Raw genomic sequence first — 18,500 nt, forward strand, 5'->3', positions numbered from 1 at the left:
TTTTTATGATTCTGTTTTATCTTCTTCATTTTGTTATTATATACAAATGCCAATTAGGTCAATTGCCTAGAATGGAATCCTTGGCACTACCACTTCCTAGGTATAGCCAAGTTGCTTAACCTTTCTGGGCCTCATTTTGCTCAGCATAAAATGGAGGTAATGATGGTGTTTGCCTCATAGAGTTGTTATAAGGATTAAATGTAAAGCATTTAGAACAGGTACGTGGTAAGGGCTACAGCTACAGAAGCATTGGTGGTGATTGTGGTTATCATCATCGATGTTCTTGGCTTTCATCCATTCTTTGCACTTTTCCCAGCCCATGCTTCTTCCTGCTGGGCTGCTGCAAGAAGACCAAGGTATCTGGAATCTTAGCACCCTCCTTGTTCTCTTTCACTTCCAAGGAGTGGAGGAAAACATTGCAGTGGGAATCATGGTTCTTGTCTCACTGTGACTGCTCTTCTTTGAAGAAATTCTCATGAATAATTTATGGCCAAAAAACCACTTCAGCTTCATTACTGCATGTGGATAGGCACCACCCTGCTAGCATAAGACACAGAGGAGAGCAAGTGCGGCACCTCCTCCTCCCTTAGGGCTGAGCCTCACTCTCCACTTGGACCCAAGCAGCACCAACTCCTCATTTTCTAGGTTCTTCAGTGACTTCTGGCTCCACAGCCCCCCAAGATGAAACCTTGGCCTGTCCCTGGTTTCCATGTCCCTCTCAGCCATCCTTACCCCTTTGTAAGGTGTCCAGCGGCAAGTGATTCTAGCCTATATCCTGAGGGAGCATGGACTCTTCTCCCTGCACTGGATGCTCATCCCCAGGCATCCTGGGAGAAGATACACAATAAAAAATTTCCCCATGACTAGCTATTGAGCACCCACCATATGCACCCCTAGTGCTAAGCACAGAAGATACTTCATAAACAGAGCTCAGTTACTAATTCATTTATATTCACAAATACTGCATGAAGGAAGACTGTCCTTTTTTAATCAAATGACAAGTTACACGCATTGCTATGGGTGCTGCCCTGCCAAGTAGACTCAGGGCAGAGGGACACTGAAGCCAGGGGGTCTTCCATGGCTCAGCATTTGTTTGAGATCCCTGGTACTTAAGTTCAACCCAAGTGCATCTTCCTCATCTTTTTAGTCCTTTGTAGTTCACTCTGGCCTCTCATATAACAAAAACATCCCCAGCAAATGACAGGGATGTCAGTGACCCACTGGCATGGGTTTTGCAACAACACTACAAACAAGGATACATAGAATCATGATGCAAAATATGACCTGGAGCCCCAAACCCAGACGTGCGTACCTCCCTTTATATCCCAGCAGATATAAAGCTGTGTGACCAAAGCTGAATGCAAATTCAAATAAAGAATCAGAGATGAATCCTTTGCAAAGTTAGTAGTTAATAGTCTTTATCCTGGACCTGTGGCTTCTACTCCTATGACTACTAAGAGTAACAACAAACAACAATAATGCCTAACGTTATCTGGCATTTACTATGTGCCAGGTCCTGGACTAAACACTTCACATGCATCATCTCCATCAGTCCTCGCAACAACTCTATGAAGTAGATCCTATGTTTTCCCCATTTTACAGCTGAAGAAACTGAGGTACAGGGCAGCTAAGCCAAAGGGCAATTAATGACAGAGCCAGAATTTCCACCTAGATGTTTCTACTCTGAGTCTGAGATATAACCACTTGGCTAAACTTCTGCTCCCTACACTAGAAGCTGATTTATCTATTCGTAAATCCAGATGGCTGCATCTCTGGATGGCCTGAAGCGAGAGTTGAGGGCCACTAATGCCCACACACATAGATCTGTCTGTAGTGTGAGGAGCTAGAGGGAGGGAAAGCCACCTGTATGTCTGCAATGACAGAACTTCCATCTGCTCCAGGTACTTTGCATTCTGTTTAATGAGCATGTTTCAACCTCAGAAAATACAGAGCCAGAGCTGACTAGACAGAAACCGTACATGGCTGCCCTCAGTTTTTCTCGGTTTTAACACCTTCTGGTATGTGCCAAATTAGTAATAAATTCTGAGGAAAACCTCAGCGGGAAAGCCCCTCCTTCACACAAACCAAGTGATACTTTCCAAAAGATGATTGTTAATTTTTCTCTGATTCCACTGGGCTTTCCTATTCAGAAGCCTTTAACCAGAAATCTTCTCTGATCAGTTGGAGTAGCAATTCATGTTCTTATTTCGATAAAGAAAACACATTTTGTCACCTAGAATGGAGGAAGAATAGCACAGTGAGGAGAGGGCTCTAGAACCAGACTGTTCTGAGTTTAAATTCTGGCCATGTCGTTCACCACCTGAGGAGCCCTGCAGCAGTTACTCGGACTTTCTGGACTTTGGTTTCCTCAACTATAAAGTAGGAATAATAGCATAGTGACATACCTAATAATAAATGTTTACTTTGTGCCAGGTATTGTTCTAAGCACTTCATATTTCCTTAACTTCTTTAATCCTCACAAGAACCCTTGAAGTAGATACCATGATTATTATCCCCATTGTACAGATGAGAAAACTGAGGTCGAGATAAATCTAGAAACTTGCCCAAGGTTACACAGCAACCTTGGTAGCCTGGCTCCAGATTCAAGCTCTTAACCCCTCCAGGTGGGTATAATAAATTCATGTAAAGTGTCTGGCACAGTGCAGAAGCCTGGTAAAACCTCACTGTGTAGTAATTAGTATTTTTATTGTGAAAGGAAATGAATGATTCAATATGAATTACATCCTATGAGTTCTAGGGAATTCTTTTTTTCCTACTTCCATTCTCATCAATTAAAACTATAAACACTTTAGGTGTAGTAGTTGTGTTCATTGTTTCGAATGTCTTTCTGTGGATTCAAGTTAAGAGGAAAGAGAAAATGGGTAGTAGTGCCAGATATGATTCCAGGAAAGTGTAAGACTGTGAGAACCTTGCCAGTCATTACTAAAAAAACAAAATTTTTTGCCCACTTTCTTTTTTTTTTTAAAGATTTTATTTTTTTCCTTTTTCTCCCCAAAGCCCCCCAGTACATAGTTGTATATTCTTCGTTGTGGGTCCTTCTAGTTGTGGCATGTGGGACGCCGCCTCAGCTTGGTTTGACGAGCAGTGCCATGTCTGTGCCCAGGATTCAAACCAACGAAACACTGGGCCGCCTGCAGCGGAGCGCGTGAACTTAACCACTTGGCCACTGGGCCAGCCCCCCACTTTCTTTATCTGATCTTTTGTTCCATCTATTTCCCTATGTACCTATGTCCAAGGAGATTTCTTTTCACATATTTAGCCATTGTTCACTATTATAATGATACGTTTTCCTCTCTACACAGAGATATTTTATAATAAGCCTGACATTTATTGTGCATCTACTTCCTGCCATGCCTCCTACTTATACTTCACAAGCATCATCTCATTTAATCCCCACAACAACCCTGCAAGGGAAGAACCATTCCTGGCCCCTTTTTCCAGAGCACCAAGAGGTTAAGCATCTTACCTAACATCTCAGCAGAACTAGAATTGGAAAACAGTACTCTCAACCAGTACAAGCCAATAACCCTCTCTCTCCTTAGTCCTGGCTGAGCCTCCCTTTTGTGTGCATTTCTGCCATGAATACATTAATATATCATTTCAAGAAGTTTTGGAGTGTTGTCCAAGACAGCTGGATGTTCCATGTAACAACAGAGCTGACCATGTTGACCTCAGGGCTGATGAACTTACCAGCCATCCAAACATTTCCATGGCCTCAGCCTCGGTCCGGCCACCATCCTCTCTCTCTTGTCTGTACCACTGTACCCATCTCCTCACTGGTCTCCCTGACTTCTCTTTTGCCCCTTCCATCTATAGCACATTCCCCACCCAGCAGCCACTAGGATGATCTTAAATAGAAATACAATCATGTTAATCTCCTGCTTAAAACCCTTCCATAGTTTTCCATCTTTATTTAGAATGAGTGTGTTAATGATCTGATTCACCCATTTAAAAGATCACCCTGTCTGCTGTGTAATGAATGGAGTGTAGGGGGAAGAGTGAAAGCAGGGAGGCCAATTAGGAGCCTATTGCCATAGCCCAGGTGGAGATGATGGTGGTTTACCTGAGGAGTAGCAGCACAGCTAGAGATAGCCGGGATATATTTTGGAAAGAAAAGTCAAAGAATTTGGTGATGGATTGCATGTCTTTAGGCAATGTTTTAAAACTTCATCAGAAATCTTTATAAAGACGCTCTGGTTTCCCAAGAGCATGGCATTCAAAACCAATTGAGGGGCCAGCCCAGTGGCATAGTGGTTAAGGTCACATGCTCTCCTTCAGTGGCTCAGGGTTCGCGGTTTTGGATCCTGGGCACTAACCTATACACCGCTCATCAAGCCATGCTGTGGCAGTGACCCACATACAAAATAGCAGAAGATTGGCACAGATGTTAGCTCAGGGCCAATCTTCCTCACACGAAAAAAAACAATTGATGGGCTGGCCCGGTGGTGCAGCAGTTAAGTTCGCATGGTCTGCTTCTTGGTGGCCCGGGGTTCACCGGTTTGGATCCCGGGTGCAGACATGGCACCACTTGGCAAAAAGCCATGCTGTGGCAGGCATCCCACATATAAAGTAGAGGAAGATGGGCATGGATGTTAGCTCAGGGCCAGTCTTCCTCAGCAAAAAGAGGAGGATTGGCAGTAGTTAGCTCAGGGCTAATCTTCCTCAAAAAAAAAAAAAATTGAAATATAGCAATAAGCAAATATTTATTGACCACTTACCATATATAAGGAACTGTGCTAGGAATATAAAAGAAGAACAAGGTCCTATGCCAGGGATTCAGAAAGAAGGAACAATGTTCCTTCCTTCAAGGAGCTCACAGTCCAATAGGTACAATAAATATGAAAACAAATAAATTATAGCAGTGTGATCATTGCAACAGCAGAATTAGCTGCAGAGCCCAGGAGGTGGTGACGCCAAGGTAAGGATTTAAATTTAGGAAGAATACAAATTCAAACCTCAGCAGCCAAGAGAAGGCATTCTGGGCAGCATAACACATGCAATGTTATAGAGATGTAAAACTTTATGGTGTGGTTAAGCTGGGCCAGAAGATGAAGAGGTTTTTAGGCCAGGTCAAGATGCTGGTTTTCTCTCTATAGGCCAAGATTTCCCCGAGTGCGCTGATGGTACACAAGATCATTTTAGTGATATACAGACAAGCATGTATTAGTTAAATAGTTGTGCATGTATTTTAATGTGTTACGTAATGTGTATTTAGTATACCCAGCTATAATATAAAGTTTCCTTTCAAAATAAATTGGCTCATGTTAAATAAGTCAATTTGAAGAAAAATGTCAAGTAAATCATAGACTAGGTGGACAGATATGGAATAAGTCATGAATGTGGAATGTGAGTGGCCAAAGTTTGGGGCTCCCTTCATGTGAACAAGGAAGACCCACTGAAAACTTCAGCAGGGAAAGGATGATAGGACTTGCAGATGGTACGGTCCATCTCATGACCAGGAGGAGGAGGAAAATCACCCTGATATCCCTGAAACCCATTAAGAGGGTCATCTGCAGTTTTCCGTGGAAGCAGATGTGTGGGCTGAGACTGAAATAGTGGAGGTGTGAAGTGCACAGACTGAGCAGAGTGAAGAACTTTCCAGGAGGTAAAAATCAACTGCACTTGGCGATTGAGGAAGAAGCATGCGCAGAAGGACCCAGGATGACTCCTGGGCTTCTGGCTCAAAGGTCTGAAAGATTGTGATCACCAGCCACTCCTAAGAGCTCTGCAATTTATCAAACAGGATAAATTTTAATTAGACGCACTCTTCATTATGTCCCAAAGAGGAAATTCTGTCTGATTGTAGGTGAAGTGAGGATTCGGAAGTTGTCCAGGTGGTTTTGATGGCAGCGAAAGCCAGTTTGGGAACTTGAGTATTTGAGTGCGTTTGAGGATGACCGCATCTCTCCTCACTTGGTCCAACAGAGTAAAAACCACCAGCCTCACTTTTCTGATCAAGGCCATTTCAACATGTAGCCATCCACAAAGCCAAGGGGTAATTCATGAATGAATTAGTAACGCTGATCATAAAATCCCCAGAAAGCTTCGAGCTGTGCCTCTGTAGTTCTTAACCCTGCTTTTTACTTCATTTTTCTGTACAAAGGTTAACTCCCCTCAACAGAAGAGCATTTGTGGGGAGGGGTGTGGGGAGGACCATCTATGTCAACTTGAAACTTCCTCCCTGTAACACACCTGCATTTGCCAGAATTACAACAAAAGGAAGTGAGGGAATGTTTTCCTGAATGAGACTTGACAAGAGGTGAAAGAGCTGCAGTTGCGAGATCTAGCACTCTTTTTTCTCTCTCGTGCAACACCTTTCAGGAGTTTCCCTCTTGAAAGACTTTTAGCACATATCCAAATTAAGTGACAGTGTAACATTTTCCAAGGCACTTTCTGGAGTCAGTCAAGGAATCTAAGTCAAGTCTGATGATGGGCCACAGTTCCTTCTGTAAGTGGAAATGAACCTTGCCCGCTATTTCTTATTCCCAACCCCACAGCTTCAGGATCTGCTTTCAGCTTCTGAGCCTTGTGCATTTCCTTGTTTTGGAGTACCAAGCTTCATGGTAAAGTGTATTAAACTACACGCTCGCTCAAGCATTAATGGGACTCTGGTCTTTTTCCTTTTCCTTAGGTATTTATGGGCCATCGGTAAGAATGTCTGGAAGAGATGGAAGAAAAGATTTTTTGTGTTGGTGCAGGTAACTTCAACTCTAGTGCCAATCTTAAGAGCCATAAATTTTAAAGATTTGATAGGTTTGGTTAATGTTTTTTAATTGAGGTATAACTTACTTAAGTGCGCAAAGCTCAAGCATTCAGCTTGATGAATTTTTAGGTTATATATCCATGGAACCACCATTCAGAGGAATATAGAATATTTCTAGTACCCAGAGAGCTCCCTTGTGCTCCCTTTCCTATTTTTATATCCCTTTAAAAATTAGTGCATGCTCATTATTTTTTAATTCTAAGAATACAGAATTATATGAGATAGGTAGGAGAAATAAACCCCCACCCCTGCCAGTGATGGAGGACCACGGGGAGGGAGCAAGCCTGTGCCTGATTAGGGCAATAGGGACATTAACATTGTTGTAGAAGAACTTGCTGTTTCTAAAAGGCACTAAGATAGTTAATATGAGAAAAGTCAATTTAGTTGGACTTTTTACATCTATTTTGTCATTTAGTATGCTTGATTTTTAACTACCTGTGAAAGAGCATTCCACTCTTCTTGATGCCTGGGGCTTTCAAAAGTCTTAACTGACCTCCTATAACTATGTTTAATGTCTGGAATCTTTCAAGATAGACTCTTTTTTTTTTTAGCCAAAGATAACCAAACTCTCATGTTGTTCTGCAACCAGGTTTTTTTAAGAAATGGCTCATTGTAGACATTTTTCTATGTTTGCACATATAGCTCTGGCTCTAATACCCGTAGAATTTTCCTCTTTTTTTCCTTGTGATGAGAACTTTTATGATTGAACTGCTTAACAACTAGAATTTTCCTTTTTGTGGGCCTCTAGACTTCCCCAGTTGGGACTATTATTAACCAAGCAGCATGGAATACCTATGTATACACGGAAGTAGATGTAGATGCAGATATTGATATTAGTAATACATTAGAAATATATAAATAGTATCTTTGCTCTCTTGAGTGTTTCTTTAAGAAAAAATTTCCAGAAACAGTAGTACCTGTCCTTGAAAATCTCCCCTCATCACTTTTTGGAGAGGTTGTTTTCTTTTTGCATCAGGATTTTTCAGTTTACAAAGGAATTTGCCATTGCCTCTTTTTAATTTGCAGGCTCCACCAGAGCATGTAAACTATAATACAATTTTCAAAAATTTAATTTATGCCGTTTTCTGAAAGACATCACAAAGTGAGTCAACGTGTAATTTAGTGACTAAAGGTATTTCTTGGGTTGCATGTTGGCTATAAGCACTGACTAGTATTTAGAGCGCTATCGGTTCTGAACGCTCACTATAAAGCAAGTACCTCTTTCGTCTAAATGGTCTCGCAAGTTCCACCCACCCTGAGCTCCTCAGACTAGACTTTCTACAGATACACTCAAGTCTCTGCTGTGCCACTAAGGCAAAATGTATCTCTCTGGCTATAAGCAAGAGGTAATCTTTGCTTTCATGAATGCTTGAAATTGTTTGAAAATCCTAAAAGGAGGAGAACACATCCATCACCAGCCTGCTCAAAATCTCTCCCCTCCCACCCCTGTCTCTCTGTCTCTGTCTCTGTCTCTCTCTCACAAACACACACACACAGTCTACATTTTTGTCTGTAATGCAGAACTGTTCAAATTCTCCCTGAGATTTCCTTTTAGTGCTACTACCAAAAGATAGATTTTAAATGGACTTCCTACAAGCCAGGGACAAAGCACATTCTCAGAGGGGTGCTAAACCAAAGCGGCAATTCTGTTTTTAAGGATCAGGGCTTAAATTATTATGGCTGTAGCTGGAGTCCGCCCCACTGACTGTGAAAGGAATGCAGCAGTTGCAGGGGATTTCTGGGCCAGAGACTTAAGTGGCCTACACCATGAGATGGTAATCTCCAAGTGGGGGCCTGGACCCCCTGCACTGGGTGTTGTTTAAAACACAGATCCCAGGGTGCCGTCTAGAAGACCCTGATGCAGGCAGTCTGAGATGAGGCCCAAGAACCTGTATATTTTGCAAGCACACCAGGAGATACCCATGTAGGTTGTCCAGAGACCACCTTTGGAGAAACATTGCCTCAGTGGTCATTGTCCCTTTTAAAGCGAAGACTCCCATTTCCTTAGGACCACAGCCTCTCAGAGTCTATGTTCTCCATGGGGCTGAGCATCAGAGTAGCTAAACAGGTGATTGTATGCAAATGATATGACAAAGCCTCCTCATCGTGTTCCTTGAAATTCCAGTATATGCCCTAAGAACGTGCCTTCAGACTCTGACCCGAGGATTAAAGGGCAATGGGTCCTTCGCACCCGAAGTCAAGAAATCTCTGGGTAAACTCATTCTAAACCCCAGGGGCCATAGTAGGGACCAAACACATTGATCACCATTGTCAGGAACTGTGACCAAACCAATGCTAATGAAGAAGGTGCCAGTTCCATATTGCTCCCCCTGAGCCCCTCCCTTGGGTGTATAAGGGGAGGAGTGGAAGCAGCCAACTCATCATCTGTAACAGGCTAGAAAATCTCATCTCTACCAGCTTTTTATTTTAAAATATTTTTCTTCTACGCTAAAAGATTTCTAGTTAGAATCAATTTTTTATTGGTCTTCAGCCAAAGTATTTCTGAGATACTTTTACCCTTTTAGTACCATATGAATCATAATAGTCTATGGTTCCTCTAATAATGCCAATAATTGCTTGTACTTATATGGTCTCTCAGAGTTTACTAAGTAGTCATCAAGCTGGTATTTACAACCTTTCTGTTCTACAGTGAGGACACGTCTTATCCCCATTTCACATTGGAGGAAACTGAGGCTGAGAGGGGTTAAATGACTTGCCCAAGGTCAATGGCTCATAGGCAGCCAAGGTGAAAGTTAATACAGGTCTTCTGATTCCGAATGCCTTCCATGATTCCAAACACTTAGGTGGGAATGGTGCTCAAAGAGATTATGTATGTACAATGTTCTAGAACTCACTTACCTTGCATCAGATAGAACTAATGTGGCCCCTAAATCCATATCCTATTTCTGATTCCCTACAGATAATATAATGACTGAAAACTCTGACTATTCCAGCTTTCAGAAAAATCACTAAATCTGAACAAGATAAAATATTGTCAGATAATGTAAAATGCCTTGTACTAGAACAGTTGTCACCCAGGAAACAGTATTAAAATAAGTTAACCATGAAAGTCAATTGTAAGTCGTAAGTATTTCAGTGATTTGTAGCTCTGAACAAATGTCCGTTTTTCCCATTCAACTTCACAATTGCCCTTAAGGCAACTGCCTATGTTTATATTCTGTTTGCAAATGACAGCAATCAACCCAAACTAGCTTAAATTTTAAAAGGGGAAGACTTGTATTGGTTAGGTAATTAAATTAGTAATTAACTAAAGAGTTTCTGGCATGGTAGGTCCAGGGCTTAAACAAAGTTATCAAGACTCACTCTCTCTATCTATACCATCCCTTGCCTGAGCTGTCCCCTGAGCTAGCTTCACCCTCTAGCAAGGTCTCTCCAAGCAGTGGGCTCTGGCTGGTCAGTTTAGCAGCCGCAGAGGAAAGGCAGCTTTTCATTCCCAATAGTTCTAGCAGAGGCCCCGATTCAGCTTTCATTGGCCCAATGTGGTCATGTGCCCATCCCTCTACCAATCACTGTAGCCAAGGAGATGTGAGGCCAATTGGCCAGGCCAGGGTTACATATCCCACCCACCCTACCTCCAGCTAGAGGCACAGTTAGCCCTCCACAAACTAAATGGGCTGAAAGTGGAGAAGAGGGTGATTCCCCAAGGAAAATCAGGATTCAGTTACCAGAGCGAAATGAATGTTCTGCATGCAAACATAAGAAATGTCCCACAGTTGTTATCATGATCTCCACTTAAGGGTGATGAAACTGAGTCCCAGCAACCGAACTGCCTGGGGTTCAGTTAGAACATAACGGATCTGAGAATCAAATCAAGTCTGCGTAGCTCCAAACCTGTTCTTCCTCTGCTCCACCAAGTGGCCTTGATGTCAATGTCAATCAGGAGTCTGAGATTTAGACTCTGTGATCTTGCATTCACAACCATATCACATTGAAAATGACCCTTGGTTCCAGGAATTATGCGCTTCGCCTCATAAAAATTTTCTCCATCCTCAGATCTTGGCTTCATCAGTCAGTGCTGCCTCACGGAAGCCTTCCCCAACCACCCAGCTAGACCAAATCTCAAGTTCTTACCTTACCATATATCTTTCTTTTTTATACTTATCACCATTAAAGTTACACATTCCTGAGATAATGTGATTAAGGTCCAACTTTTCACGAGACATGAGGGCAGGAATCATATCTGGTTTTGTACATCTTTATATTCCTAACACCAAACACATTACCTAAGTTTTTGTTAAATGAATGAATGAATGAATCTGTCATAAATAACGAACTCTTTTCTAAAATGTATGTAACTTTTCTAAAACATATGCCACTAACTTTGGACAAGATTAGTGACTAGGGCTCAGTAAAAATAATAGCTAAGTCATTCTTAAAGAAAGATAAGGAAAGGGGATTTAGACAAAATGTGTTCTATCGCTAGTCACGTGTCCAGGTACTTTGGTCTTCCACGGGTGGTAGGTGGACGAAGAGAGTAGAGTCAGGGACAGGAAAGGACTGACCTTCTTATCTCATAACTGGACTCTCGTTTCCTAAATATAATTGAAACTCCAGGCAGCCTTAAAGTTTCTAGACAGTTCGTCGATGTTAAAACAGTAGCTGTCAAACTTTAATGCTCCTTAAGAGGTATCTGTGGCAATGATGAAAAATATAGATTCCTGAGGCCCTCCCTGACCGGAGATTCTGATTCAATTGGTCTGAATCTGCATATTTATAACCTCCCCCCCGCCAACATACACACACTCTAATGAAAGTGGCCTCAGTCCGCTCTTTAAGAAACATTATTTCAAACCTTTTTCTAGTTTAAATAGTCGTTGGAAATAAGCTGGGGGGTTGCTTGTATATCAGAGGTCCAGCCACCATTCAAACAAAACCTCGAAGACGAGACCCTCAGGAGTCCCAACAGCCCGTCCCCTGATTCCATGAGAAGCTACATACCAGCTGAAAATCCCGAAGAGTAAAAACTGGAGTCGGTTAAGCCCGTCTCTCCAAAGTTCATCACAGATGTCTGCTGGTCACTCAAGATCATCAAATCTCTCTGTTTTCTGTTGTTCTAGTCCAGCCTCTCTGGCACAGGTAGCCAACTCTCTGACTTCTAACATGTATTCTAGGCTCTTCTATGCCGTTCTTACAACAGCACTCACTATCTCAACTTTTCCTCAAAATACAGTTTAAATAGAATTCTGCTGTGACAAAGAAACATGCATTTCATTGGAAATAGCTTTCACTTAGTGATGTCTTGCAGAAGCTTAAAAGAAAACCATGAAGCTCCAAACCTTTGCTATTCCCCCACCCTTCAAGCACCCTAGAAAAACTGTTTCCCCAAAAACTTGCCATAATTAGAATTATTCAAACAGAAATCATTTCTTCTCCTCTCCTTTACTTCCTAAAGTAAGTTGCCAAATCCCAAATTAAAATGGTCCTAATAAACCAAACCAAGTTTATTTTAGCCCAAAGTTAGTCAGGAACAACTTCAGCATTATTCCCAGAAGAGGGCAGCAGCATACAGCGCTCTAAAAAGTAGCACCTGAAACAGAAAAGGAGAAATACAAAAGCCCCAAGCATGTAGTGATGGTAAATGCATGAATCTTGAAAAACACCATTCTGTTGTGATATTTTTCTGATTTCAAGTGACTGTCTGCCACTCTCTTATCTGTTTAGCTAATCATCACATTAGCCAACTATGTCATCTCTTGGGTTGCCAGAGACAGTTAAAAATCACCACAAAACCCTTCCAGTGGCATCTGTGATCACTATCATGCGGGGGCCTGGGGGATCACTTCTCCATGGGACCAGTGACAGGGTGGAAAGGCCTGGTGCTGTGCTTGGAGTAACATGTAAATTTGGGAGAAAACCTCTTTTTATTGGGTTCTACATACTCAACTTTGTAGAACCAATTGGACTCAATTAGTGAAATCCCATTATAAGGTAGATTTTGCTTATGGAGAGGGGCGTATAACCAAGATGTATGACTCCCTAGGTCTGCCTTCAAAGGATTTATAATCTAGTAGGCAAACACACCTACTCAGCTACTCTATATTACAATAGTAGTGCCACATGCGAGGAAACTGCTTAAATAACTGCATATATTATTTGCGAGGTGAGTGTCATGCATGCTGTGTGCAGCCCTCCACTGCTCAGTTAATCCCCCAGCAACAATAAAATACAGGTAAACTACAGTTGAGAACTCTGAGACTCAGATAGGTGACAGCTTATCAGAGCTGAGATGGGGCCCCAGGCCTATGTGACTTCCAAGCTTGCACTCACTGTTAACCTTCCTTTTTAGGAAAAGAGTATGTCATTGGTTGTTGTACTTATTGCAAAGAATAATACGTGTCCACTTATGAAAGTACTCAGTGATCTGACCTTATGTTTCCGTTGACGCCCATCAAGGTCTTGTAATTTAAGGAGCAGGTTCTACAAAGCATGTGCATTATAAAGAAACCCAAGTCAGGCAGAAAGTTTTCATCAGGAACCAACAGAGGGCAGCAATAGATAAACCAACCAGTAAAACATTCTCCCCTGAACTCCCTTTATCTCGCCGCTGGGATGTTCAGGCCACTGACAGCACAGGAAATACATGCAGGACTTGAGAGTGCCAATTTCTTATGGCCATAAAAAAAAAAAAAAAAAAAAGACAAATTTCACCATGGAGAAGGAAACTAAAAATGTCCCTAGCAAGGATCAAAGTTCACTTAGAAAATGTCATTTGTAATAAAGGGAACTAAGAGATGAGGGATGTGGCACTCCTTCGCCAAGACATTTGACATCCGTGGATGGTAAATATGCCCATGAGCTTTTAGCCCGAAGCCTGAAGGATGCTTGCTCTCCCCTGGGCTCCTTGCAGACAAGCCAGATGTAGAAATGCTAAGTATCGATGCTGCATCTAGATGCACCATGACGACAGGGTCCTGCAGGCCGGCCTGCAGCTGCGGAGCACACACCTGGCTCTGGCATGGATGTGCGTACTGGTATTCAGGGCGGCACCAGTGACAACGGCTGTGCCATTAGGGGCTGAGGATGGCTCTACTATGACTGGCACCTAGCGATCAAGCACTCATTGCTTGTGACAGCATGTCATTCCTGCACTTGTCTGAGATGAAGAGAAGACTTTTCAAAGCAACCAAAAGCACTCCTTCAGCAGGAGAAGAGAGGGGGGAAAATAAAGTGTATGCTTGATGCTGAGAATTGGCCTGCAAGGGATAAAATGCTAAAAAAAAAAAAAAAAAAAACAGGGCATAAATTAATAAATGGCTAGTCTCAACTTCTGAGCAAAAAGCCTGTGCTGTGTCTGTGAGTGTGGCAGTCTCAGACAAAGACATGGTCATATTAGGTAGAACCCACAAGTATGCCATTATTCCATCAGTTTTGACCTACAAAAATGGCGATTTCATGTAATTTAAACCAATTAAAACAGCAGCAATAATGATAATAGCTAACTTTTATCCAGCACTTACCAAGTGCCAGGAAAAGAGTCTAAGCGCATTCCACCTGTGAGCTCATTCACTCCTTACAATAAGCCAGTGAGGAGGTAGGTTTGCAGATAATATCCAGTCTGCAGATGAGGTACCAGAGGACCAGAGAGGTTAAGGAACTTGCTCAAAGTCACACAGTTTAGAGGTGGCCAAACTCAATGTGAACCCAGCTCCTGGGTGCAGGGCCTCAGGGAAAGGGATCTGGTTGAATGGGAGGGTTTCTTCAGGGAAGATGGGCTCTTAGGGACCAACTTCACAGTCTGTGCTTTTCCTTCCCAGGTCAGTCAGTACACGTTTGCCATGTGCAGTTATCGGGAGAAAAAGGCGGAGCCTCAGGAACTTCTGCAGCTGGATGGCTACACTGTGGATTACACCGACCCCCAGCCAGGTACCCACTCATCCTAAAGGCCATGAACTCACAAAACTCCCCCCCTTTCCAAATCCACACACAGCTAGTATTTGCTGGGCACTTACCCCATGCTAGGCATGAAGCCAAGTTACCGGGGCTTCACAGATGACCACAGTCCCTGATCTTATGGAATTTCTATCCTGGCTGAGTAAATACCATCCCAACCAAGGGCTTCGGTTTTACTCAAGGGATCCTAGTAAAACCCAAATGAAAATATAATACATTTTTCTTTAACATAGCTGTGCCCACATCAAGTATATGCCCCACCCTAGAATACTGAAAAAGAAACTCCTGGAAAAGAAGTTCTGTATGTACACCAAGGACCACGTGTGTGTGTGTGTGTGCGTGTGTGTGTGTGGAGTGTTAGTGTGTGTTGTTTTTCATCGGTGATATCTGAGCTTGGCAGGTACGTATTTTGTCTCCAGTCCAAATGAGCCCGCCCTGTATGTCCATATCCACTAACTACAATTCAAGGTTAGCTGATGGCACCTGATAAGAAATGCCCCCCAAAAGTCTTTTTTCCTAAGAAGACACCAGTCCACAAGCATAGACATCCGAGCTCCTAAGCCTTATGTAACTAAGAGACCCACACAAATGGTAGTATTCCTCATAAGTTCTACATTGCATGAGTTCTATATCCTGCCCCCTCACACCTCTCCCCTCCACCGATCTTATCTTTTTCCCAGAAAAAAATGAATAGAAATCAGCCTCAAAGAACCTTCAAAATGGGAGGGGGGGGTGCGAAATCATTTCAGCATATTAATGAACAACAAGCACCAACAGCCCTCTCCCAGAGAAGTTTATTTTTATGCCAAATCTGCACAAGGGAAGCATTTCCAACCATACTGCATTATTTGGCCCAAAACCTTTTTTTCTACTCCCATATTGCTCTTCCACATGCAACAAAATACACATAAAAGAAAAACAGAGTTTGAGAGAAGACGGAGTGTTAACCTGAAAAGGTGGGGCAGAGGAGGCCTAAGGCCCAGCCCACTCAGGAAAATTAGCATCTCCGGAATCTCAGCCCTGAGTGACTTGGACCAGCCCCTTGGACTTCCACAGGTAATTAGCATCCTGCCAGACCGTGATACAAAGCTGACCATGTAAGGCGTGAATTAAAGGCTCTGCCTGGAAATCCTTCATAATAAATAGAGCTTACAAGTTCGAAATAATTTCATGCAACATCTCATTGAAAGGATGTGGCTCCTGCATTAATAAAACACCCTTCAGGGTGTTCTGTGATGGTTTGCATTCTTCTCAAAGCATTGAGTTCTCTTCAGAGAAATAGATTCCGCTTTCCTAGACCTGCGTTTTAAAGTGGGAAGCTGAAGAATAGGAGAAGGAAAAACAATACCATTGTATGACAGAAATTCCTTTTAAGCCTGTTCACTCCTCCTTTCCTCTACATGATTGCATGTGGACCTTACTGAATCCCACCAAGTAGACAGGACCAGGATTACCATCTCGCCTTGTAAAGGAGGAAAAAGAGCTGGGACTCAGGGTCTAACCCATGTCACCCTTTGGTACTTATAGTAAAACATAGCTGTGTGTACAGCTCTAGCAAAGCTCGAGCTGTTATTTTATCATATGAAAGCAGAATTCTCTTCCTATGGCAGGGAGGACAGGAGCGGGAAAAAGCTGTTCTCTCTATGCAAGAGGAGTAACTGTGCATGTATATTATGAAAGCTCCTTTCCTTTATTTCACATTGATCCCGTGGGATAGCATCTACGAATTCCTTTACCAAAGATGTAAATGAAAAGTAAATTGATTATGTTCTTGAGAATAACAAGCAGCTTCTTCTCTGCTTTTCCATGTGCCAAGTCCTATTTATTTCCAAAGTAACGTTTGATTGAAAATGGAGATTAAAATACTCCCGATTGTCATAAGAAAAGTCTAACTCAGAATTTCTTAAAGAGTGCTTGTTCAAAATAGAAGTTCCTGGACCCTGCTCCTAACCCAGGAAGCAGAAGGGGCAGGGCAGAATCCTCCTAGTTAAATAAGCTTGGTGGGAGATTCTCCTGTGCGGTAAAGTTTGCCAGCTGGAGATGGAAGCAATGCACAGTTTAGCCAATGTCTTCAGAGACTTGAGGAGTCTCCCCAACGGCTCCCTGAGAGGTGAGTGTGCAAATGGAGAAGGACTTCTGAGTCCATCTTGCCCCTCCTGTGCTAGCTTTGTCCGGGTTGTCAATGGAACCCCCTGGTGGAAATGTTTATGAGGTAGGTAGCCTCGCAGCCATGGATGTCCTTGCCTTTGTGCCAGCCTGGGATCCAAATGGTCACCTAGATACAAGCAATTGTACTAAATCCACCACTCTACCTGTTTAGGGTCTTTGCAATGTTAATTTAGGGAATTGGTAAATAATTGTATGTAAGTTTTACCTACAGGCAACTCATTTTAAGATAAAAATGAAACTGTTTCACTTTCCCTTCCCCTCGGTATGGTTTGGAAAGTATGTGACAATCTCTCACTTCCCACTGGATTAAGTAATTAAGGCTTTAAATAAAAAGATATTCACTCAAAATAGTTCACTTACACAATTTAAATGACTACATTATATCTTAGACAACTTTACCATTATGAATCGACTATGTCAACTATGTCCATGCAGGTTGTTGAAACAGCAATTCCTCCCCCCTCCAGGGAGCTGGCCAACATTCCTTGCCTGGTCTGCCTCTGTCCATTCCCAGACATGTCCCCTTGTTCTTGCCAGGTCATCCCTGTGGGGCTGTGCTCCGCTTTCTTGATGGAGAGCCTGTGCACTGTCACACATCGTATTCTGCAGACTTGGTTCCTAGCATTGCTGCCTTGTCTGAGACCCTGCTACCTTGAAGCATGCGTCACTGTCCACTTTGCTTTCTCCTCCCTTGTTTTCCTCTCAGCTGAGTTGCTCTGCTCTCTTCTTGCTCTCATAGGTGTGTCCTTGGTCTCCCGCACTTTCTGAAAAGGCTCTGTTACTCTCCTCTGCTGTCATTACCATGGCTTCTGCTGCTTTAGATGTGTCTCTTTGCCTCCCGCTCACCCCTTGATTAGGCTTTATTAAGGTGTTAATGACTAACCCTCAGAGAGCTGTTACCGTGTGCCGGGCCATGCTGTTCCATGCTCTGCAGGAGTGTAGCACAGTGGTTTCGATGGTCATCAGCTCTGGAGCCAGACAGCGGGGGTTAGAACGATGCTTCCAATCCTACTCTGTGTTCGTGGGTTAGTTACCACCTTCTCTGTGACTCAGTTTCCTCATTTATAAAATGAGAATAATAGTACTTATTTCATAGGGCTGTTGGGAGGACTAAATAAACATTTGAAAACTTCTTAGCATCTTTCTATCTCTACCTTTCACTTTCTGAAGCAACCCCATGAACTGACTTTCTGACAGTAGCTCCAGGAACACAGCATCCCCAGTCCCAGCTGCAGGCCCTGGGGGAGTGGGCAGGGGTGAGGCAAGGGATGGTACCCACCCAGAGATGTTGAGCCTGGCATTCACTGGCAGTATCAAAGTAGCTGATCCCAAAGGTTCCCATGAAGCTAGACTACAGAAGGTCTATTGACCCACTCTTCCTATTAGCTCCTTAGTGCTCACTTTTCAGGGCTTAAAGCATCCCTCAGAGCTCTTCTTCTTCCTCCTTTTCCCTCCAGAACTTTCCTTCTTATCATGCCATCCATTTGTTTCTTCAGGTTTTCCCAGCTTGCTAACTGCACATTTCCCTACCCAAATCACACATTTTAAAACCTTTCCTAAGAAATTAGGCAAAATATCCTCTCATAATCATAACCACCAGAAAGCTTTTATTTAAAATGCTGTACCGCTAGACCCT

At 42.8% G+C, this 18,500-nt stretch overlaps 1 protein-coding gene across 1 annotated transcript in view; it reads left to right on the plus strand.

The window, feature by feature from the left end:
• The window catches only part of CADPS (calcium dependent secretion activator), a 433,248-nt gene that overhangs the window by 262,637 nt on the left and 152,111 nt on the right, over positions 1-18,500 (plus strand). Inside the window, exons 9-10 of the mRNA XM_046679760.1 lie at positions 6,653-6,719; positions 14,560-14,668. Coding sequence (XP_046535716.1) covers positions 6,653-6,719; positions 14,560-14,668 — 176 coding nt within the window. The remainder of the gene's footprint in view (positions 1-6,652; positions 6,720-14,559; positions 14,669-18,500) is intronic.

This window comes from Equus quagga, chromosome 1, assembly GCF_021613505.1.
Source record: "Equus quagga isolate Etosha38 chromosome 1, UCLA_HA_Equagga_1.0, whole genome shotgun sequence".
Classification (NCBI taxonomy): domain Eukaryota; kingdom Metazoa; phylum Chordata; class Mammalia; order Perissodactyla; family Equidae; genus Equus; species Equus quagga.